Below are 25,420 nucleotides of genomic sequence, written 5' to 3'. Positions count from 1 at the left end.
CACAATGCTGCTCAATCCATTTCATTTTTAACAAAGGGGCAATGTGACACAGGCACCACCCACTTTTCAAAGCTGCCGTGCTCTTTCCTGGTGCTGTTGACATACAGGTATGACCCAGCGGTGATGGGGGCCACCTCCATCATCAGTCAGACTGAGTCAGGGCTCTGTAACCAGCACAGGTACCTGTTTCTATTTTCATTTGCAAATGAATGGACATAGCAGGACATCAGAAGGTTCACACTAAATGGTCATAAAAACACAAAGAACTAATTTAGCCTTAGAGTCAGTGTCAAGTGCTAAAACAGAACCCATTAAATAAGAATTCAAAAAGAGGGCTTAATTTATGTATTCATTCTTCCTGGATTTTCATATAATTGTAAAGAGCATTAAACCATATTTTTCAGCATGGGAAAGAACTATTTCATAAATGGACCCATCTTTTCATTCATTTTGTAGTAAAGAATCTACCCAGAATCCCTTATAATTAGCTTTGTTGAATATACTAACAAAGGAGAGAAAATCACTGAAAAGTGACAGAGAAAAATCTGAGAAAAAGGCTAAGGAAAGCAACAATAACAACAATGACAGAAAAACAAATTAAAGGATTGACAATGCTGTCTTTAAGAACTGCTGTCTTTAAGACCCATGGGACATGGGTCTTGGAGTGATTTTGGCAGAAACAGGATGCCATAGTCTGGGCAATACATCAGTGAGGAAATCTTGCATTTCTCCCTCACTGCAGAGCACTGGAAAAGGATTTGTTAGGTAAAGATCTGGTAATGAGAGAATTTAGTTAGGAATAAAGAACAACTGAGGCTGCTGATACAAATTCATGTAAGGAATTCAGCACCACATCCAATCACAGAAGATGTTCTCTTTTTCCCTTGAGGCTTAAATTGCTGCTACAGGAATTTAGACTAAACATAAAGAAAATATGTTCTGATTGAAATGATTGCAAGATGTGGAAATGGGTTACCTAGGGAAGTTTTAGAATATTCTTTCTTAGCAATTGCTAAAAAAGAACTGGTACTCAGGGATGGCTCTATGCAAAAGTGAGGAATCAGACTCACAGATGATCACAGCAGAAGGCAGCTGTAGAAATCATCAAATCCAGAGATCCCCAAGCTTGTCTGCACATCAAATTACTTGGAGATCTTTTCAAAATTCTGAAGCCCAGGCACAGCCAGGACCAATAAATAAATTCACAATCTCTGCGAGTGGGACATGAGCATCAGGATTTTTTTTTTTAATGATGTGTCAATATGAGGGTACATATAATTAGGTTGCATTATTTATGTTTGTAAAGGAAAGTCCAAAGTCTGAGTTGTAGTTGAGGTCTTCACGTAGGAAGTGTTGATAGATGGGAACTAATCAAGTCCCCCCGCTTCTGGATTTTAATTGTGTTTTCTTCTCATGCATGCCTGTAGTTGTTGGTCACCGTTTTCATATTGATACTGAGTACATGGGACCCTTGCTTTTTGATTCTTAAGAGAATGTTCTCCAAACCCTTAAGAATCAGGATTTTTGGAAGCTCAGCAGGTGGTTGTGATGGCAGCCAGATTAGAACACCATAATGTAATCTAATGTCCTCATATTACTGATGAAGAAACTGAGGCTCAGAGAGGGAAGGGACTTCTCTAAGACTGCTATGGCTGCAAGTGGTAGAGGAGAACTAGAACCTAAGTCTCTTCACCTTGATGTAATACACAGGGCATGTTTTAAGAAAAAAAAAAACCAAACAATCAAAAATCCCAATAGCCTGGGTGTAGGGGCTCACTCTTGTAACCCTAGCACTCTGGGAGGCTGAGGTAGGAGGATCACTTGAGTGCAGAAGTTTGAGGTTGCTGTGAGCTATCACACCAGGGCACTCTACCCAGGGCGACACAGTGAGACTCTGTCTCAAAAAAAAAAAAAAATAAATAAATAAATAAAAAAAAGAAAGAAAGAAAGAAAAAAAGAAGGAAAAAGAAAAACTCCAAATAAACAACATATTTTATAACATATTATCATTATAGATAATTCTTAAAACTACCTTATTGAAATTGCCAGAGAAAGATAACAATTACTCAACCTCACCATCCAGAGATAAGTTGTTGTTACCTTGTATTTCCTTCTACTCTTTTCTCAAAGTTCTCGTGTTCATTTTAATTTTTGTGAAAGTTAACATCATCCTTTCTGAGAAAGTCAGTAGCTTTCTGGAATACTGGAGCACATGTCTACCCTTGCTTCCCCTCCCTTCAGACACATGGCTTCAGGCCCCGTCTTTCCTGACACTGGATTTAGCCTGAGAATCAAAGGGTTCAGGATGGACTCTGGAAACTCTTCCTGAGTAATGTGGCAGAGCCCAGACTCATGGAGTCCTTGACACATACTCGATGGGACCCTGGACTAGAGGGAGCTGTACTGGGGAGCCGCATCTGCGGCTGCTTGCCTTGCCACCCAGGTCCATCATGCTTTGGATCCTTACCTGAAGAAGGAGGGAGCCTTTACAGTAGTCTGTGTGTGTTTGAGTGTGTATGTGAGTATATGTGTGTGTGTTTTCTTTCCTATCTCTGGCAACCTGAAGGATGAAAATGTATTTTTTTTAAAATTTCATTTCTATATTTCAGAAAACATACTTGAATACACTTTGAAACAAGAGTACAAGAAAATAGAATATACTTCAAATGTTGAATATACAAACTATTATAGTTCAAATTTGAACACTGGTACTTTTCCTCTTAAACTTCAACTAAAAAAAAAAAAAAAAAAAAGAGAGAGAAGAAAGAAAGAAAACTCCAAGTATTAGAGCTACCTGACAAAAATTCATGCTGAGCCTGAACTTCCAATTGACAGTAGAACTGAAACTGCTATGTCTGCACAGATGCCAGGGCTAAGTGAGTGACACAGGCACATTACAGCAAAAGGCCAGAGCCAAAAATGTATTTTTTTTAAATTAAAAAAATTGTTTTAAAGACAGAGTCTAGCTCTGTCACCCAGTGGGAAGTGCAGTGGAAGGATCACACTCACTGCAACACTCAGCTCCTGGGCTCAAGTGATCCTCCCAGCTCAGTTTCCCAAAATCTATTTTCAATGGAGTTATGCCTTTATTATTTGATGCAAATAATCACTGTAATGTGGTGGATCCATAAAATTAAAATGCACTAATTAAAGAAATAATTCTAATTTTGAAGACCATATTGTATTACTGCCTCTTGGCTAGTTAAAACTACAATCTCATTTGTGAAGTGTCTCTGAAATCTGATTCTCACCATTCAGTGTCTGTTCCTGATAGGCAGATAACAAATATTGTAGTGTGAAAACCAGCTCATTTTGGAAAGACTGTCTTCAGAAGACCATATAAGTCATAAACAAGGAAATAGTCTCCCTTCCCTTTTCTCTCTTTCTTTTTTCTCTCTCTCTCTTTCTTATTTTTGAGACAGAGTCTCAATCTGTGGCCCTGGGGAGAGTGACCTTATCCTAGCTCACAGCAACCTCAAACTCTTTGGCTTAAGTGATCCTCTTGTCTCAGCCTCCCAAATAACTGGGACTATAGGTACCCACCGTGATGCCCAGCTAGTTTTTCTATTTTACTAGAGACAGGGTCTTGCTCTTGCTAAGGCTGGTCTCCAACTCCTGAGCTCAAGGGATCCACCTGCCTCAGCCTTCCAGAGTGCTAGGAGAGTATTACTGGTGTGAGCTACCGAGCCTAGCCTGGCAGTGGTTAACTTTAAATACATGAGGGCAGTCTGGAAGCATCTGGGCCTGTAATATGAAAAACAGTATTAACAATGGCTAGGTACCTTCTGGACAGCCCTCATCCTCATATCTTTCTGAAGTGTGTTTTTTATTCACTTTGGGAGCTATATAAATGTCCTTAATAAATACTTTACTACCATTCCAGAAACACATCTGGGTTTAACTGAGGGAAATATACACTCAGACTAGTTTTACTCATTCTGTGAAAATGAAGTATTTTTCTTAAGGATAGCTTGAGCTATCTACTTCCCTCTGCAGTTATATCTGCACAGTCACTTCAGAGATGTGAAGAATGCAGAGACAGAATATTCAGCCATTCACTCTGCTATGACTACACAAGCTTTTTGATGTAGGAAGTGATTGGTGTGTAATAACAATAATATTTTGATTTTGAGACTTGACTGAAGGTTATTTATTCATTCATATTTTACTCTTTTGATACAAGATAACTAAGATAGGACATCCCTATAAATCTTTTATTCTCAGATTTAACCATGTAACTAAGGTTTCTGTAGTGGATCAAATTCATTTCCAATTATTCCCACTTAGCTCCATATATGGTATTAATCATTTATAGGTATGTTTTAATACTGCTGGGGTCTCTTTCCATGCCTCCAATATTCTCAGTCCAGTAAAGATAGCTTCCCTTGTCATTGGCTGATGCATATTTCAACAAATACCAAGTAATTTTAATGTAAATTAAAATATACTAACAAAAGAAATGTGATTTCAGAAAAGAAAAACACATTACCAAACCAAATTCCAAGTTCAAGTAATTTCTAGTATTATTTACTACACAAATTCAGGATTTCCTTCTAGCAACAGCTTCAAGAAAACATGAAAATGTGGTTTCTAGTTCTGCCTAACATTGAATAACAATGTGTGCCTGTCTGCAAATCCCCTAACCCCTGGATTTCAGCCCCTTCTCTGCTCTGACGAGGTGGGCTTTATGAACTCTAACATGGCCTGTGACATTTCACAGGACAGGATCCGAAGTTCCAAAGAGACTAGGGACTTCTAGGGATGTCATTAAAATCAGTGATAATAAATTTTTTAATTGATACATAATAATTGTACATATTTATGGGGTACATGTGATATTGTGATACATGTACACAATGTATAGTGATTAAATCAGAGTAGTCATGATTTCTATCACCTAAACATTTATCATTTCTTTGTGTTGGGGACATTTCAAATTTTTTCTTCTAGCTATTCTGAATATACAATAAATTACTGTTAACTGTAGTCACCCTCGTGTGCTATGCAACACTAGAACTTGTTCCTTCTCTCTACCTGTATTTTATACCCATTAACCAACCTCACTTCATAACCCTGGTCCCAGCTACAGTGGTTGATTTTATGTGTAAACTTGATTTGGCCGTGGGTGCTAAAGTATTTGGTTAAATGTTATTTTTTTGTGTGCCTGTGAAGGTGTTTCTGGGTAAGATTAGGATTTGCATCAGTGGACTGAGTAAAAACTGATCGCTCTCTCCACTGTGGGAGGGCATCATCCAACCTGCTGAGGGCCAGTAGAACAAAAGGGAAAAGAAAGGGAGAATTCCCTCTCTCCCCCTCATGACTTGAGGTGAGGCATCATTTTTCTACTGCCCTTGGACTTGGCCTCATACTGGGTCAGACTTAGACTAGAACTATGCCAGAAACTCAGCTGGGTCTCTAGCTCATAGTTCTTGGGTCATCTCTACTTCCATAATTGCATAAACCCATTCCTTGTTAATAAATCTCTTTATATATGTGCGTGGGTGTGTATGTGTGCATATATACACTCACATACTATATATATTAATAAGTATGTATTTGCTGAACAACAAGTATATACCCAGCATTGTATGTCACATGACCCAGTCAAATGAAGGAAAGAAATTCAAGATGCCTCTTTGCCTACAGGGAGTTTAATCACTCTCCATTGAACCCTGAATGTTCTACTTATTAAACCAATAAGTAGCTTTAGTGTTTGTACTTAGAAGAGAGATGTCTCTCCTCATTCAGTATTTTGATTTTACTTTATACAAAGTCTTTGTATTTATAAAAACCAGAACCAGCAGATAGCTCTACTGACTTGATTTAGAAATAAAGACTAGAAGTATTTAAACCCCTGACTTTACTATCTGGCAAAAATCAGGTAACCCAAAGATCTTATTATTATTTCTTTTTTTTTTTTTTAATAAACTGGGGGCTAATAATATTCAACATTACAGAAAGTGTTATAAAATAATGATGATTGATTTACATAGAGCAACAATGCTAATTCAAAGCTGGAACTTTGAGCATTAGAAATAGAATTATATTATTCCTCCCATAGAAAGCAAAATTTTTAATAGCAATCTCCTCTAATAGTAAAAAAGTAGTGAGAGAGAGAGAGAGAACACACCTACTTAATAATCCTACAAGCCACTTTAACTTAGAACATCAGAGCTGTAAGGTGCCTGTGGCAGAGAATTCTCCTGACAATCAAAATGTGCTCTCTCCTTTCTTCAGCGGTGATAGAACTGTGGCCATTTCTTAGCCTTCCTTGCAGTTTGGGGGCAGGGGCGGGTGGTGGAGTGGTGTGATTAACTAGGCACCTGCCAACAACACATGAGGAAATGAGATGTGGGCAGAGTTGGTGGGAAACTGGGCCCGCCTCCTCAAGCTGTCTTTTCCTTGGCAGGGAATGGAGAAAGAATTGACCAAGCAGGGAGGTGAAGCACATTTTTCTTAGTAAAGAATCCCAAGAATGGAAAAGCAAGTATCCAATGCAGTCAATACTAATATGAAACCAACAGAAAAACAAGTACACACCCATATGAGAGAAAAACACAAGTATATTTAAGTGGGAGTGGGGGGGAGAAGTGGGTATTGGTGTGCTCCCACCTAATGGGCCCAACGTAAGGTCATATGGTACACCTCCTGGGCGAGGGGCACAACTACAACAGGAACTTTACCTAACAAACACAAACATTGTAACCTAATTTTGTGTATCCTATTGATCGAAATAAAAAAATTTCAAGATCTGCTAAAAAAAATAAGAATTGATCATGCAGATGAAGATAACCGAAGATAACACTCTAGGGATGGAGGAGAAATGAGTTGTAAGGAACATGGGGCCCTGAACAATGGCATGGGTAGATCTGCTCTGGGCCTTTTATGTTGCACAAAAGAAAGAAACTATTTTGTTTGAGCAATTGCATTTTGGGGAATCATTTATAGCCACTAGTGTTATCTTTACAAATAACTGGACCTTAAACATCATCAATACCAGTTTCCTAAACTTGAGTCATTTGATCCTAACTTCCTAACTTTGTCATTTTTCTACTTTCCTACTTAGTTAGTATATTTCATAATTAATATAGTTCTTTTACTTAAATAGGCCAAGCCTACTCTAGCTTTGTCTAAATTATGTCTGTGAAGTCTCCAATTTGAAGTGCTAATTATATTTCTTAATATACATAAATGTAAATTGTTTAAATGAAAAGTTCATCTGTTTTCCACATCTCATAGAGCAAATATGTGAAAGCTAATTTAATTCAAATCACTCATCTTACCAGTCAGAAGGCTAAGGCCTAAATGCCATATTGTTTTTTTTTTTTTAGCATATTTTTCATTTTTTTATTATTAAATCATAGCTGTGTACATTAATGAGATCACAGGGCACCATACACTAGTTTTATATACCATTTGACATATTTTCATCACACTGGTTAACATAGCCTTCCTGGCATTTTCTTAGTTATTGTGTTAAGACATTTATATTCTACATTTACTAAGTTTCACATGTACCCTGTAAGATGCACTGTAGGTGTAATCCCACCAATTACCTTCCCGCCATCGATCCTCCCCCACCCTCCCTCCCTCTCCGCCTTCCCCCATATTCATAGGTTATAATTGGGTTATAGCTTTCTTTTTTTTTTTTTTTTTATTGTTGGGGATTCATTGAGGGTACAATAAGCCAGGTTACACTGATTGCAATTGTTAGGTAAAGTCCCTCTTGCAATCATGTCTTGCCCCCATAAAGTGTGACACACACCAAGGCCCCACCCACCTCCCTCCTTCCCTCTTTCTGTCCCCCCCCATAACCATAATTGTCATTAATTGTCCTCATATCAAAATTGAGTACATAGGATTCATGCTTCTCCATTCTTGTGATGCTTTACTAAGAATAATGTCTTCCACGTCCATCCAGGTTAATACGAAGGATGTAAAGTCTCCATTTTTTTTAATGGCTGAATAGTATTCCATGGTATACATATACCACAGCTTGTTAATCCATTCCAGGGTTGGTGGGCATTTAGGCTGTTTCCACATTTTGGCGATTGTAAATTGAGCTGCAATAAACAGTCTAGTACAAGTGTCCTTATGATAAAAGGATTTCTTTCCTTCTGGGTAGATGCCCAGTAATGGGATTGCAGGATCAAATGGGAGGTCTAGGTTGAGTGCTTTGAGGTTTCTCCATACTTCCTTCCAGAAAGGTTGTACGAGTTTGCAGTCCCACCAGCAGTGTAAAAGTGTTCCCTTCTCTCCACATCCACGCCAGCATCTGCAGTTTTGAGATTTTGTGATGTGGGCCATTCTCACTGGGGTTAGATGATATCTCAGGGTTGTTTTGATTTGCATTTCTCTAATATATAAAGATGATGAACATTTTTTCATGTGTTTGTTAGCCATTTGTCTGTCGTCTTTAGAGAAAGTTCTATTCATGTCTCTTGCCCATTGATATAAGGGATTGTTGGCTTTTTTCATGTGGATTAATTTGAGTTCTCTATAGACCCTAGTTATCAAGCTTTTGTCTGATTGAAAATATGCAAACCAAACTTTCCCTTTGTGTAAGTTGTCTCTTTGCTTTGGTTATTGTCTCCTTAGCTGTACAGAAGCTTTTCAGTTTAATGAAGTCCCATTTGTTTATTTTTGTTGTTGTTGCAATTGCCATGGCAGTCTTCTTCATGAAGTCTTTCCCCAGGCCAATATCTTCCAGTGTTTTTCCTATGCTTTCTTGGAGGATTTTTATTGTTTCATGCCTTAAATTTAAGTCCTTTATCCATCTTGAATCAATTTTTGTGAGTGGGGAAAGGTGTGGGTCCAGTTTCAGTCTTTTACATGTAGACATCCAGTTCTCCCAACACCATTTATTGAATAGGGAGTCTTTCCCCCAAGGTATGTTCTTGTTTGGTTTATCAAAGATTAGGTGGTTGTAAAATGTTAGTTTCATTTCTTGGTTTTCAATTCGATTCCAAGTGTCTATGTCTCTGTTTTTGTGCCAGTACCATGCTGTCTTGACCACTATGGCTTTGTAGTACAGACTAAAATCTGGTATGCTGATGCCCCCAGCTTTATTTTTGTTACAGAGAACTGCCTTAGCTATACGGGGTTTTTTCCGGTTCCATACAAAATGCAGAATCATTTTCTCCAAATCTTGAAAGTACAATGTTGGTATTTTGATAGGAATGGCATTGAATAGGTAGATTGCTTTGGGAAGTACAGACATTTTAACAATGTTGATTGTTCCCATCCATGAGCATGGTATGTTCTTCCATTTGTTAATATCCTCTGCTATTTCCTTTCTGAGGATTTCATAGTTTTCTTTATAGAGGTCCTTCACCTCCTTCGTTAGGTATACTCCTAGGTATTTCATTTTCTTTGAAACTATGGTGAAGGGAGTTGTGTCCTTAATTAGCTTCTCATCTTGACTGTTATTGGTGTACACAAAGGCTACTGACTTGTGGACATTGATTTTATATCCTGAAACATTACTGTATTTTTTGATGACTTCTAGGAGTCTTGTGGTTGAGTCTTTGGGGTTCTCTAAGTATAAGATCATGTCGTCAGCAAAGAGGGAGAGTTTGACCTCCTCTGCTCCCATTTGGATTCCCTTTATTTCATTGTCTTGCCTAATTGTATTGGCTAGAACTTCCAGCACTATGTTGAATAGTAAAGGTGACAGAGGACAACCTTGTCTGGTTCCAGTTCTAAGAGGAAAAGCTTTCAGTTTTACTCCATTCAGTAAAATATTGGCTGTGGTTTTGTCATAGATAGCTTCAATCAGTTTTAGAAATGTGCCACCTATGCCTATGCTCTTCAGTGTTCTAATTAGAAAAGGATGCTGGATTTTATCAAATGCTTTTTCTGCATCTATTGAGAGGATCATGTGATCTTTATTTTTGCCTCTGTTAATGTGGTGGATAACGTTTATAGACTTGCGTATGTTAAACCAGCCTTGTATCCCTGGGATGAAGCCTTGCTGATCATGATGAATGACTTTTTTGATGATAAGCTGTAATCTATTGGCTAGGATTTTGTTGAGAATTTTTGCATCTATATTCATGAGTGAGATTGGTCTGAAATTCTCCTTTTTGTTTGGGTCTTTTCCTGGTTTTGGTATCAGGGTGATGTTTGCTTCATAGAATGTGTTGGGGAAGATTCCTTTTTCCTCAATTTTTTGGAATAATTTCTGCAGTACTGGAATCAGCTCTTCCTTGAAGGTTTGATAGAATTCTGGAGTGAAGCCATCTGGACCAGGGCATTTTTTGGTTGGAAGCTTTTTTATTGTTTCTTTGATCTCAGTGCTTGAAATTGGTCTGTTCAGGAGCTCTATTTCTTCCCGGCTGAGTCTAGGGAGAGGGTGTGATTCCAAATATTGATCCATTTCTTTCACATTGTCAAATTTCTGGGCATAGAGTTTCTGGTAGTATTCAGAGACGATCTCTTGCATCTCTGTGGGATCAGTTGTTATTTCCCCTTTATCATTTCTGATTGAGGTTACTAGAGATTTTACTTTTCTATTCCTTGTTAGTCTGGCCAATGGTTTATCTATTTTATTTATTTTTTCAAAAAACCAACTCCTTGTTTCATTAATTTTCTGAATGATTCTTTTGTTTTCAATTTCATTGATCTCTGATTTGATTTTGGATATTTCTTTTCTTCTACTGAGTTTAGGCTTAGATTGTTCTTCTTTTTCCAATTCCATAAGATCTCTTGTGAGATTGTTGATGTACTCTCTTTCTGTTTTTCGAATGTAGGCATCTAAAGCAATGAATTTTCCTCTCAAAACTGCTTTTGCAGTATCCCACAGGTTTTGGTAGCTTGTGTCTTCATTGTTGTTATGCTCAAGGAAGTTAATGATTTCCTGTTTTATTTCTTCTTGCACCCATCTGTTATTCAACAGAAGATTGTTTAATTTCCATGCCTTTGGGTGGGGTCGAGCATTTTTGTTAGAGTTGAGTTCCACCTTTAGTGCCTTATGGTCTGAGAAGATACAATGTAAAATTTCAATTCTTTTGATTCTGTTGATGTTTGTTTTGTGTCCCAGGATATGGTCAATTTTGGAGAATGTTCCATGGGGTGATGAGAAGAATGTATATTCTTTATCTTTGGGATGGAGTGTTCTATATGCGTCTATCAAGCACACTTGTTCTAGGGTCTCATTTAAATCTCTTATATCCTTGTTTAATTTCTGTTTAGAGGATCTGCCCAGCTCTGTAAGAGGAGTGTTAAGGTCCCCTGTTATTATGGTATTATCAGATATCATATTGCTCAGACTGAGTAAGGTCTGCTTCAAGAATCTGGGAGCATTTAAATTGGGTGCATAGATATTTAGAATTGAAATGTCTTCTTGTTGTATTTTTCCCTTTACCAATATAAAGTGACCATCTTTGTCTTTTTTGACTTTAGTTGCTTTAAATCCACATGTATCTGAAAATAAGATTGCAACTCCTCTTTTCTTCTGAATTCCATTTGCCTGAAAAATTGTCTTCCAACCCTTGACTCGGAGCTTTAATTTGTCTTTTGAAGCCAGGTGTGTTTCTTGCAGACAGCAAATGGATGGCTTGTGTTTTTTAATCCAGTCAGCCAATCTGTGTCTCTTCAGTGGGGAATTCAAGCCATTAACATTTATTGAGATAATTGATAAGTGTGGCAGTATTCTATTCATCTTATTTTGTGAGAGTCCATTGCTTAGTTTTATCTTTTGCCTCAGTGTGGAGGTTAGGTTCTGTCCTTTAATTTCTGAGTTCTTACTTTGCTGTTGATCCATTGTGGTGGTCAGTGTGCAGAACAGGTTGAAGTATTTCCTGTAGAGCTGGTCTTGTTGTGGCGAATTTCCTCAATGTTTGTATATCCATAAATGATTTGATTTCTCCATCAATTTTGAAGCTTAGCTTAGCAGGGTACAGAATTCTGGGCTGGAAATTGTTCTGTTTAAGTAGATTAAAGGTAGATGACCCTTGTCTTCTTGCTTGGAAAGTTCCATTAGAGAAGTCTACAGTCACTCTGATGGATTTGCCCATGTAGGTCAACTGGCGCTTACTCCTGGCCGCTTGCAGAATCTTTTCTTTTGTCTTGACTTTGGACAGGTTCATCACAATGTGTCTTGGAGAAGCTCAGTTAGAGTTGAGGCGACCTGGGGTCCGATAGCCCTCTGAAAGCAGTGTGTCCGAATCTTTGGTGATATTTGGGAAATTTTCTTTTATAATATTCTCTAGTATGGCTTCCTTTCCTCTGGGGCATTCTTCTTCCCCTTCTGGAATTCCTATAACTCGTATGTTGGAACGCTTCATAAAGTCCCGTAATTCTGACAGTGAACGTTCTGCTTTCTCTCTCTTCTTTTCTGCCTGTTTTACTATCTGAGTGATCTCAAAAACTTTGTGTTCTACCTCTGAAATTCTTCCTTCTGCATGGTCTAATCTGTTGCTGATACTTTCCATTGCATCTTTAAGTTCCCTGATTGACTGTTTCAGATCCTTCAGCTCTGCTATATCCTTTTTATATTCTTCATATCGTTCATCTCTTATTTGATTCTGTTTTTGGATTTCCTTTTGGTTATTTTCCACTTTATTAGCAGTTTCCTTCATTGTTTCCATCATTTCTTTCATTGTTTTCAACATGTGTATTCTAAATTCCCTTTCTGTCATTCCTAGCATTTCTTCATAGGTGGAATCATCTGCAGTAGCTACCTCATGGTCCCTTGGCGGGGTTGTTCTGGACTGGTTCTTCATGTTGCCTGGAGTTTTCTGCTGATTCTTCCTCATGAGTGATTTCTTTTATCTGTTTCCTTGCCCTAATTTTCCTTTCACTTCCTCTTGCTCTTTAAGTTCTTGTGCCTGTGGACATAGTTTCAGGATCTCGGTACAAGTAAACTGGTAACGTTGAGACAGGAAGACAGCACCGCCAACACCATTATCCGGTTACTTTGGCCTAAATTCCATATTGTTAAGATTAGGACTCAGATCCATGTCCAGTTTGCAACTTTTCTTACATATATTATTATAGTACTTTACTTTTTTCATGTAAGTTTAATACATGTATGTGATTCCTGGGCACAGGGCCTTCCAATAAATGGTTTGAACTACTTTCAACCTGCAGTCTCACTATTCTCAGAGAATCTCTTCGAAGAAGACAGAGTACAAATTATTGTCCTGGTCCTGCCAGGGGTCAGACAGAAGTGCAGAATAGTTGGTAACTGTTCAAGGCTGGATCAGAGTTTATATCTTTTCATGTCCACCTTTCTCCACTTATTTGCTCAATATGTATTTGTTGACTAAAAGGGCAACATTACTAATAAACTAACAGAAAAAAATATGTAATAAAAAAGAGAAAAAGGAGAAAACTCATAGCATACACCTGTCCCTTTGAAGAGAAAGATCACAGCCTGGTAACTATCTCTTTGTTTAATTACTCACCTGGGGATTAAATTGTTTTATTTGAGAGTTTGTTTTATAACACTTAAATAGACCCTAAGCAGATAGAAGGAGCCCAAAGCCCCAGTTCCTGCCAGACCCACACTGCAAGGAGATTGATAAGCCAGCATTGTAGGAAAAGAAAAAAGAAAAACAGACACAGCCAGTTCACAGCCCTCTAGTGTTAACAGTTTACAATAATGTTTTTTCTTTCTCTTTATCTCCAGGAAAGTCCCTAACCCCTTAGCCTTGTGACACTTCTTTCTTTTATGTACCCTTTCCTCACTCTTGGAAAAAATAAACTTTTTACTTCTTTCTATCCTAATCTTTATGTCAAAAATTCTAGAGTCCCCACCCTAACACCTATGAGATCGTATCTAGAATGCACATCCTGAATTTCTCAGATTCAAAGTTCAGAGAATTTTCCAAGCTACTTTTTGACCTGGAGCTAGTCTACAAATCTAATCATCTAGAAGACTGAGTTGTATTCATAACTGACCTAAAAAAATTAGAGGTGGGCTCTAAATATCTCTCTTCCTTTTAATTGACCACTTACCCATAAATTTATCTAAGACTATCTTACTTTATACTTTCTTCCCATCCTCTCTTAGGGTTATTCACAAGCCACTTATAATTGTTCTTATCCATATTTCATATTGTTCTAGAAATCAAATTTTATTTAAAACAGAAGGAAATATGATCAACATGAGAGTAAAGGAACTTCTGCCGGTCTCCCAGTGAACTCACAGCACACCTAATCTTTATGTGATCTATGTGCTTTTGACATGGGAAGCTGGTTAGCTAAGGTGACAAGCTAAGATTGGGAAATCTACATCTTATACAGCTGACATCAAGATGCCCTTAATATTGCCCCCCAAAATGTTTTAATAATGTCATCAGAAGATTTTCTCTTTTTTGGATATTGAATCTAAGTGAGAATGATTTAAGTAGCGTTTAATCCATTAATCTCTTCCACCTGTTTCAAAGAGGCACTAAGACTGTCAGAGAAGGAAATACAATGGGTACTGGAGACAGATAATCTTCTTGGCAGGAGGGCACCCAAGCCAGCAGTTTCTTGTGCAATCCTATATTAATAAAAGAAGCTCAAGAATCCAATCATTTAGCATTTCCAAGGAGCCTGCAGTATATGTACACTAGGAACAGCTTCCAGTGAAAACAAAGTTTCTATATGGGAAGCAGTTTTAAGTTTCTGTCACTGGAGCTGGGTTTAAAAGCTGTGTTGTTTTGAATATGGCATCTCCTAGTTAAAGAGAGATTAAAAAGTTACTATCTTAGCCTGTTCAGGCTACTATAACAAAAATACTATAAACTAAGCAGCTTTTAAACATAGGAGAAGTCCAAGATCAAAGCTAGCAGATTCAGTGTCTGTTGAGGCCTGTTCCTCATTGACAATGGTGCTTCCTTATTGTGTCTTCCTGTGGCAAAAGGGGTGAGGGAGCCCCCCAAGGTCTCTTTTATAAAGGCCCCATTCCCATTCATAAGGGCTCCACCCTCTGGACCTAGCCCAAGGCCCTACCTCTTAATGCCAACTATTGGGGATTAGGCTTCAACCTGTGGATTTTGGGGGGGCACAGCCATCCAGACCATAGCTGTCTGAATGTTACCTGTATTTCTAGAACAAGGAATTACCAGTTAGCACTGAACTCTTTCATTGTCCATTTTCTTGTAACAGTCGTTACCAATTTACTGCGATTTTTTATAAAATGCTTTTGGAGGAAAGTTAGCCTGGACCCTGAGGAGAAGTTATCTTGAAGGCTGTGTCCTTTGCAATAGGACACAGAAATGGAAAGTCAGAAAGTTGTTTTCAATGAAAATAGTTATGAAGTGAGGTTAGGTCTAGGCACTGTGCAGAGGAAAAAGCAAGCCCCCCAACCAGATTTTTGTGAAGGAATGAATGGAGTACCACTCAGAAGTTGGGGAATAGTCTGAAAAATTCTAATGGCAATGAATGAATGCTCTGTTTCTGTGCTGCAGCATTGAAATACGTTAGGGATGAAGATGAGGGAAAGAGTGGTGGGCGGGGGAGGCCATGAGCACAGTGACCCCAAGGTTCTCTATTGCTGTGTATTAGCTTATTCCCACGTGCAGCAACTTCAAACAACAGACATTTACTATCTCACACAGTTTCTGAGGGTCAGAAATTTAGGAGGATCTCAGCTGGCCAGCTCTGACTGGGGATCTCTCATGAGGTGGGATTAATCTTCTGGCTGGGGCTGCAGTCAACATGGTCCCTCAGGGTCTAGAGAATCCACTCACGTGGCTTGTTCACGTGGCATGGACAGTGGCCTTTGTTCCTCACTGGCTGTTGGTTGGCAGAAGCCCTGGGCTCCTCCTGTGTGGTCTGCTAAGGGTCTGCATGACATGGCAGCTGTGTTTCCCCAGAGCACTGACTGAGGGAGAATAGCGAGGAGGACACAGTACCTTTTATGCCCTAATCTTCAGAGTTACACACCATGACTTCCACTTTGTTGTTAGTTAGAAGTGAGTTACCAGGTCCAGCTCCCACTCAAGAGGAGAGGAATTGAGCTCTCATATTTTGAAGGGAGTATCATAGACTTTGTGGACATTTTAAACTACCACAAGTGACACCCCAAGTAAAATCCACAGGGAAGAGAATCAGTGGACAGGAAGACTTGAGAGCTCTGGAGTTTTAGGATCTTATTAAAATTTAATAGGATTATCCAATTAGCCAAAGGATTTAGAGTCATGCTATGTCTTTTTGCTTCTGACGACTGGACAGCACTTTCCTTTGCCCATACATCCTCATTTCTCTCATTTACTTAGTTTATTGTTCCTTTAAAAAGTTTGCTCATAAGAATAACTCCCTAGGGTAGAAGCAGAGCTGTGAAAACATAGCTTAAAATGCATGAACCATGCATTATAATAATATTGGAGCTAAGCAGAACCTAACTTTGATTCTAGGGGCAAAAAGTGCATTCTTTGTTAGTCAATAAGTTTGTTATATATCTTAAGCACCCATTGGAGAAGAAATGCTTAGAGGAAATAAATACAGTGGAATAATAAATGGTTAATTTGTTCATTTATTTATTAAGCAAAAATTTGTAGGTGCTGGGAAGGTGAAGAAGGATGAGACAGTTTGAGGCGTAAGAGGTCGTGGAGGAGACAGATAAGCCACCAGACACCCATAATAACTATGCCACGTGCCTGGTTTGTATATATCTGCGGTTCTTCGCCTTAATTACTCCTTTAGGATTAAGGTGGGCTTATTCCATTTTCTATTGCTGGCCCCCAGCACTAGAAGAAGCTTAAACATGCCTGAGGAATTTGTTGCTAAATTCAATTTATTCTAAAGGTTGAGGCACTTAGACACCAGGTAAACACAAAAACAGATGCTGGTTCGTTTCCTTCCCTCCCTGCTAATGGTGATGAAGGAGGTATTTTTGCTTTGTGGCTGCAGGTGTGCTGACTTCCCATGTGACCTTCTCTGTCCTCTGCAGATGCAGCACAGTCCTCTGTAGGGATCTCCACTCCCCAGGGGCAGCTTCAGGCCCCACTGAACTCATGGAGCTCCTTCCCAGCTTCTGTGCTATAGCTGACAGTGCATTTAGGCTGTTGACTATGAGGAAAACCCATAAGGAGGCTCCTTTTCCCTTTCTTCAGGGAAGATGCATTTTTTTAAAAAGCTCAGAATAAAAATAACCATCTCTTTCTCCTAAATTTACAATACACTAGAGATAAATGTGGATGATTTTTCAATAAAATGTAAGATATGGAGGCAAAAAGCCCCACACATACAATGTTTGTTAGACCTAACAGTTGAGCATGCACCTGAGCAATGTCAGCCTTTGCATAGGAACAGGTTCCCTAGTCATTTACCATGTGCAATAAATGTGAGTATGGTCTTAGCTGTATTTTCTTCAGGGACAGATATTGTATTTTAGGGCATGTCAGCTAAAAAATTAGTCAAATTGCACGTTGTCAGGTATCATGTAGTACAAGAGTGGGAGGTGGACAGGCTGAATTTCTCACAGACCTTCCATCTCAGGGTAAGGTGCCCAGTCAGGAGAATGTCTATGTGACTATCCCTGCACGTGGAAATCAGCAGTGCAGGGAGCTGAGACCATCAACTAGTAGCTTAGGCTAGAGAAGCTGAGATGTCTGTCTGAGGAGGTGGGAGTTGCTATTGCCCCCACCTCTTGCTTGCACTGTTACCTGGCTCTTCAGATGTTCTACCATGTTTACCCTTTACCCAGCCTTCCTAGAGACTGTAATCTCCCCTCTCTCATTAACTTAGCTTTGAAGGCTGACTACTGATGGCTGTGCATCCTTGCACATACACTGTGTTATCTACCCAATAAAAAGACTCCAGGAAAAAGGACAGGGGCTCAATCATTCTCATGCTGCCAGCAGGCACAGGGAACAGTGTATGCCCTTACAGGCTTCTAGTTTTATACACTGAGTTTGGTGTAAGTTTTGTCCTTTCCTCCGTGCTGTCTCCCTTGTTGATCGCTGTCCCAGGTTGGGGTCCACTACACGCCCAACATACAAGTAAAAATGAGTTCATACCATATCAAATATAATGTTACTCCATGGCAAGACTGGTTGGAGCTACCTGCATTCTTATAAGTACACCCGCCTCACTGACATTGAGACCAAGACAACTTGAGCACAGTTCTAGGTAGAAATCTGTATGGCATAATCAGAATCATTATGACAACTATCAAAATGAAGATAGTGTTAGTTAGAAAGTTATATAGCACTTTCTGTACAACAACAGATAAGAGGAAAGAAGTGTTACCCATATTAAGGGATTATTAATCATCCATTCATTCATCCATTCAACAAATACTTAAGCATGTGCTGGGTACCAGATAGTGTTCCAGATATTGAGGTACTGTGGTAAACAAGAGCAAGGCCCCTTTTTGCATGGAGATTCATTTTGAAATAGAAAGACAGGTAATAATCAGACAAAAAAATAAAAACAAACAAGAAAGGACCCAATGATAAATATGAGGATGAATGACAAAGCCCCAAAGCTATGATGTGATACCAATTGAGTGGTTAGGTTCATCTTTTCTGAGGCATTGGCACTCCAGCTAAAACTTGAATGCAAGAAGGAGCCTGTCACCTGATTTGGGGGAAGAATGCTCTCCACACAGGGAAAAGGTGAGGACAGTGGGCAAGGAACTTGGTGTAGGAAAGGAACCAAGGGAAAGGCCGTGACCCTGGAACTTGGCAAGGGACTGAGGAGCTGGAGGAGGAGTGGGGAGAGGATCAGGTGCCCAATTGTGAGGCAATTGATGACAACAACAACAACAACAAAAAAGAATAGAATGTGAAATAGTCGGAATGTTGGAATCAGATGATATAAAAATACAAGGCAGAGCTTTGGAGGAAAATGCAGCTTGCTCCAGGAATGGTTTTCATGTGTATCTCACTAGTTTTTAGAACTGCCTCTGACGAAGGCAATTTGCAGTGCCATTCTTTACTTATCTTGAAATGAAGAATAAAACACTTTTAGCTCTTTTAAGAGTCTTACATGTCACCACAGTGTCTATAACTTACAATTTTCCCCTTGATTAGTGACATAGTACATCTTTATGAAAGAACATTTGGAAAATACAGATACAATAGAAGAAAAAAAAATCACTCCAAATCTAGCCACCCAAGAATAACTCCTGTTAACATGTGGGCATAGGTTCTGCTGTGGTCTGAATATGTGTCTCACCCAAATTTATGTGTTAAAACCTAACCCCCAAAGTGATGGTATTAAGAGGTGGGTCCTTGGGGAGGTGATTAGGTCAGGAGGGCAGAGATCTAATAATGGGATTAGTGTCCATGGAGAAGGTGTCTGAGGGAGTCTGTCAGCCTCTTTTGCCCTTTTGCCATATAAGGACATAGTAAGAAGGCGCCATCTGTGAGGAACAGGCCCCTGCCAGACAGTGGGTCTTATATGAGCTTTTCATCCTGCAGAACTGTGAGCAATACATTCCTGTTGTTTATAACCCCCCTCCCCGCATCTAAGGTCATTTTGTAATAGCAGCTTGAATGAACCAGGACAGATTCTTTGTGTTCATATAGTGAAGTGCATCAGAATCCAGAAACTGACTCTGGGTGAGAACTGTGGCTTTTCAACCTGCTTAATGTGGGTAGTTCACTTTTAAATCTATCTTAACTGCTTATATGTGTAAAGGCCAAATGACTGCCTGCAATGTCTTTAAGTTCAGATTTCTCATCTGCAAAATGGGGATAGTAATGTTACCTTCTTCATAGGACTGTGGTGAGGATTAGATGAGATAATCCGTGTAATGACCCTGATTCCGTGCCTGGTTCATAGTGCCTTCTTTAATATGTTAGTTATTTTACTATTATCATTTTATGAAGTTAAGATCATATTGTAAAACTGTCAGTATATGGGCAATTATTTCAATTATCAGTAAACATTTTCACATGATCGTATATATTTCTCTATAATGTTGTTTTTAATAGTTACATAGTGTTTTGCTATACAGCTCTAATATAATTCAGTTAAATTATCATGGGACACTTGGGTTTTCTCAAGTTTTCACTATTTCAACAAACCCTATAGATAAAATATTGCAAACTTTCATGATTACTTCTCTAGCATAAATTCTAAGAAGTGGCTGGCTCAGGGGCACCTGATGCACATGATTATGTCTTCTGCTATGGACTGACAAAATATGCTGGGTAAGAACAATATCTGGAGTAAATGGTCTATGAATGTGTGAAGTTTTGGAGGTAGGATCTGCCATAGGCTTACCTTCTCCCTCCCCCCTGGTTTTATCTACATCTGTTCACACTTTCTGGTTGCCATGATCTCTCCTCATTCCCTTGCGGAAGATTTTTGGTATAGGCTTCTGGTTAAGCAAGTTTGCTTATAGTTTTTGATTTGCTGTGAATATTGTACTAACAATTCTTTTCATTCAATCTCATAGGCTTTTAGTGTCTTAGAAATCCAAGTCCTTCAATTTATAGATGATATGAAACTAAAGTAGAGGGAACAAGTGATTTGTCCAAGTTGGTCCTCTGGACACGGCTATTGTTAGACAGCTAGTTAAAGTAGCCTCAATCCTTTACATGTAGTAGCTATTCAATAATCAGTACCTGTAGGTAGCCTGTTTGCTGAAAGAATAACTAGTTGAAGTAATTTATAGCCATTTTGTAGCTGAAAAGGACCACAGAGGTGGGGAAACTGAGGCCTAGATTGGTTAATGAGATTATGTGGTTATGTAGCTATTAGTGACAAGTTGTAATAACAGCTCAAGTCTCAGGATAGACAAAGAGAAGCCAGGAAAAGATGTGGCGTGCTGGGGTGAGGTGGGCATCACATAGAGAAGGGATTAAACCAATTCTTCCATATCCAGAGAGCAAAACCAAGACCAAACAAACCTGGAAGTTGCTGGTAGTTAATTTCAGCATAACATAAGAAAGAACAGTTTGATGATTAGTACTGTCCAAAACTGAAACGGACTTTCCTGAAAAGGAATTATCCCCAACTAGAAGAGTTCAAATAGAAACAGGGTAATAACTTGCCAAGTATTTTAGGAAAAATTTTTTTTTTAGTTTATGTGCCTGATAGGAATAGATGACTTCTAAGGTCTCTCTACCAAAACTAAGATTAGATAATTTTGTGAATACAAATATCTGATAGACAGTTATTTTTCCTCATTGATCTGTTACTTTCTAATGAAGTCTTTGTGAATTCATTACCTTTCTTATAAATGGAAGCAGGTAAGTTTTAATGTCTTTACTGACCCAAGATTCTGTGGTTCTAAACAACCTTTTTAGTGCAAATTCAGTGTGCTACAAACAGTGGGAGTTCAAAAGATAAATTTAAATTAGCTCTTATGTTTGGGAAACCTACATTTAAAATAAATGGGGCTACAGGCGCCATGCCTTTGAACAATCTGATTGAACTCAGCTGGTCTCAGCCAAATATATCAGTTGGTCATGCTCAAGAGCTCTAAATATTCATTAGCTTTTTTTTTTTATTAAAAAAGGTTAAAATTAAGGAAGAAATTTGGGTAGATTGAATAATGAGATAAGTGCTCTCTTCTTGGGTTTCTGAATAATGATAGGAAATTTCGGCTGGAATTTTTTCCCAGAATTGAAAGAATCCTCAATATTAAACTGAAAATAGAATTTTTTTTTATGCTTCAAGTATAGAGTTCTAAAAGACCACCCATAGTATAATCATTTCATACAAATTCTAGGAAGAGAAGCCACATAAGTGAACCATATTCCAAGTATGCCAAGAATGCTTTCCCTTTTCAAGATTTCACATCAGTAATGGAAACGGAGGTTCTAACAAGTTCATTCTTGAGTTTGGTGAAAAGCTCCACTCTCAAATAGCAATCTAGCAAAGCTTTGATGTGCCTAGGAGATAGCATCTGTGATGCACTCTGTGAGCAGGAAGGAAATGGATAAAAAACTGCTTTTTCTCTTTGTTTAGGATTTTTAGGAGCTTCTCTTCCTTCCTGTCTCTCTTACTTCTTTTTCCTCTTCTCTCTCTGTCTCTCTCATTAGGAGGCTAAATATGGAAATCCATGTTCGAATCAAGTGACTGTGGCTCAGTCGGTAAGGCGCCGGCCCCATATGCCGAGGGTGGTGGGTTCAAACCCGGCCCCGGCCAAACTGCAACCAAAATATAGCCGGGCGTTGTGGCGGGCGCCTGTAGTCCCAGCTACTCGGGAGGCTGAGGCAAGAGAATTGCTTAAGCCCAGGAGTTGGAGGTTGCTGTGAGCTGTGTGAGGCCACGGCACTCTACCGAGGGCCATAAAGTGAGACTCTGTCTCTACAAAAAAAAAAAAAAAATGTTTAAATTAAAAAAAAAAAAAAGTGTTCTATTTTCAACAATGTTTCAGACACTCTTAATAATAAAACGAAACAAGTCCCCCCCGCCCCCCCAGTTAGGAAAGTATACAGTATCCCAGGGACGTCAAGACACGGTACATCTCAGAAAGAAAGATGTGAGACATGAACCTCGGCCTCCAGAGGCTGAGCAAACACATGTCACGGGCTCACCGTGGAGTCCAGACCTGGCTCAGAGTTATTTCTGAGCCAGCACTCCAGACAGTCATTGCTACAGAACTTCTCACAGAAATAGCATAAGAGGTGACATGTACTCATCATTTAGGTGGGAAATCAAATGTTCTTTGTTAAGTCTCTGTAAACAAGTCTCTTTCTAATGATCATAATCATAACTATTTCGTTGTCTATAAGTCAAGATCCATTTTATTGGGCCCTGCTGAAGTTTGATTTTTTTGAATGTCAGAAGCATAAAATGGAAAAAAACTAATTTTTAAAAGAAGTTACCTCCACTGCTGCTTTTGCCCTTTCAAATTCTTCTTCTAAGGAGTGGTTTCTAGAAAGCAACACACTTCCCCAGCGATGTTCTTTGGTCAGCCGAGCCTGAAATAGACCAAAAACATGGTCTTATGATATTAGAATCACAGAATACAAAAATACAGGTATTTTTTTCTCACTTCCCTAGAGTTTAAGAAACAGTCATCTGTAATTGATCACAGTTTTGGAATACTTTGCAGGCATGATGTCACCTAAACTGGGATGGTGTCAAAATGTGAGTGAGCATGTCTCAGCCCTGGATGTATTAAAACCAATCTTCAGGTTGTACCGCCTAAATATCCTATTTTAATTGTTCCAGATTTCAGGTATTGATATTTTAGTAAACCTTTCCAACTAAGATGTACAACGATCTCCCTTAGAAGGCTAGATCTAGGAACTGCTATTCAAGTTTTCAGTTTGTCAGGAGGGCCAGTCTCAGGTAAAAATATCAAAGCTGCAGAGATAGAAGTGTGGCTTCCAGGCTTTTCTCTATACGTGCACAGAAAATACTTCTGCCGAATTGTGATTCCTTTGCCTTCCTCTCTTGGCACTGTCTTATGTCTCATTTCTCAGGATATTTCTCTCTGTTAAGTAATAATGAGCCACTTAGATAAAAATCCTATCTGTTAAGCCAACTGCTTTGCCACAATTAACAGGCAATGTGATATAGATCTTAACTTAGCTAAATGCAAATATTCTCAGATACCACTCTGCCTCAGAGTCTGCTGTAATTTAAAACATGTTATTATTTTTAATTTCACAAAAAATGAAAACTTTCTTTTTGAAAAAATCAATCATGGAAAACAAGAGTTATAGCACTAGAGCTTTGCAGTTACATAAACATTTATGCATCTAGAGTCACATGTATAGTCATGTGTTCCAAAAAAAAATTGAAACATAAATATGCTATTCTGCAACTTAACTGTTTTTCCCACTCAACGATATACATGGAGATACATTTAGTATGAATGGATGTAACTTATTCTTTCCCAGGAGATTTCCCAGTAAGGAAATCACTGTAGTTTGTTCAAATCCCTCTTCATGAACATTTAGGTCATTTCCTGTTTTACTTCATATAATTATCTGTTTTTTTGTTTATCTCCCTGCCATCCTGTGGGGTCCAGAAGGGCAGGGATTTTGTCTGGTAACTTTTGTATTCCTAGCACAGGGCCTGACCGGTGTTGGGTACCCACATGTACCTGGAGGCTGCAGGATGAGGGTCACACTGGAGAGACAGGAGGCCTTGGGGAGTGGAGAAGAGGGACTGGTGGAGGGAACCTCCCACCCCCTTTTATTGCAGGGAGGGCAGGATGGGTGACTTCTTGGCCCATGTGTTAGATCAGTGATTCTCAACCTTCCTAATGCTGCGACCCTTTAATACAGTTCCTCATGTTGCGGTGACCCCCAACCATAAAATTATTTTCGTTGCTACTTCATAATTATAATTTTGCTACTGTTATGAATCATAATGTAAATATCTGACATGCAGGATGTATTTTCATTGTTACAAATTGAGCATAATTAAAGCATAGTGATTAATCAGAAAACAATATGTAATTATATATTGTGAAATATTTATTTCTAATTAAAAATAAATGAAATTTTGTCTTGAAGTATGGTATAGCATGGGTAACAGTCTTAATGTAACAACAGTTTGCTACATTTTGCAACAGTATGCGTAAAAAGCCAACATCAGTGTGAAGGTTGAGATTGCATCTTTCTCACCAGATCAGAAATTCTCCGGGCAGTCTTTGCAAGAGCACAATGAAGATCATTTTCTACAACAAGTTTACTTCTGTATTTAGACTTGATAACCAACAAGCTGGAAAAGATATGTTTCACAAAGATATGTTGTTGGAAATGGACAAAACAGGATATGACTGCAAACACTTGATCCAGAATTTTGTAACTGGCATTGTAGAGAAATCAGTTCTCGCTGCATCACTGTTAATAACGTCAATGAACTCTTCTTGTGCTATCTCAGAAACATCTTCAACTTTGTGAATGGGCTTCTGACAAGTGCAAATGGGGTGTCAGGTAGAGTTGGAAAGTACGTTGAAATTTCGTCTGCAAGCACGTGCAAGTGTTCTTTCACAGAAATTATCATCATAATCCTTTTGTCTGGGTCAATGTCATGTTCCTCAAAGAAAGCAGATAAGGTAAGCAACATGTAAATTTTATTTTCATCCAATTTTTTTTTTGCCAAAGCTGAAGTTTCATTTGGAATGATTGGATCTTTTCAGACAAATCGAGGCATGTTGTATTTGGTCCTTGCAGTGATAAATTCAACTCATTCAAGATGGAAAAGATGTCAAACAAGCTATTTTCTGCAGTTTGCTTTTATCGCTGAAAAGTGCTTTGAACTGCCATCTTGTTTTCTGATTAAAAAATGCTTTGAGTTCATCATGAAGCTTGAAAACACATTTTAAAACTTTTCCTTTCAACAGCCATCTCACTTCAGTGTGAAATAGCAGAGCACTGTTTGGTGCATCCAACTTGTTGCACAGTTGTGAAAACAGTCGACTGTTTAAAGTGCTCACCTTACAAAATTGACAGAACTTATGACGCTTTTCATTGCTTCTTGTAACAATTGTGGCAGCCTCTTTGTTGCTAATATTTGCTGATGAATCATACAGTGAGTTCCGATGACTTTTGGTGACTCATAT

The 25,420-nt window shown here is 38.7% G+C and overlaps 1 protein-coding gene across 7 annotated transcripts in view; it reads right to left on the bottom strand.

Annotated features, from left to right (window-relative positions):
* PEX5L (peroxisomal biogenesis factor 5 like) overlaps positions 1-25,420 on the bottom strand; it is a 301,860-nt gene that overhangs the window by 65,457 nt on the left and 210,983 nt on the right. For all 7 annotated transcript variants that reach the window (XM_053565447.1, XM_053565448.1, XM_053565451.1 and 4 more), the window contains one exon: positions 22,725-22,820. In XM_053565447.1, coding sequence (XP_053421422.1) covers positions 22,725-22,820 — 96 coding nt within the window. The remainder of the gene's footprint in view (positions 1-22,724; positions 22,821-25,420) is intronic.

The sequence above is a fragment of the Nycticebus coucang genome, chromosome 16 (genome assembly GCF_027406575.1).
Source record: "Nycticebus coucang isolate mNycCou1 chromosome 16, mNycCou1.pri, whole genome shotgun sequence".
Classification (NCBI taxonomy): Eukaryota; Metazoa; Chordata; class Mammalia; order Primates; family Lorisidae; genus Nycticebus; species Nycticebus coucang.
This window is presented reverse-complemented; position numbering and strand designations above follow the sequence as displayed.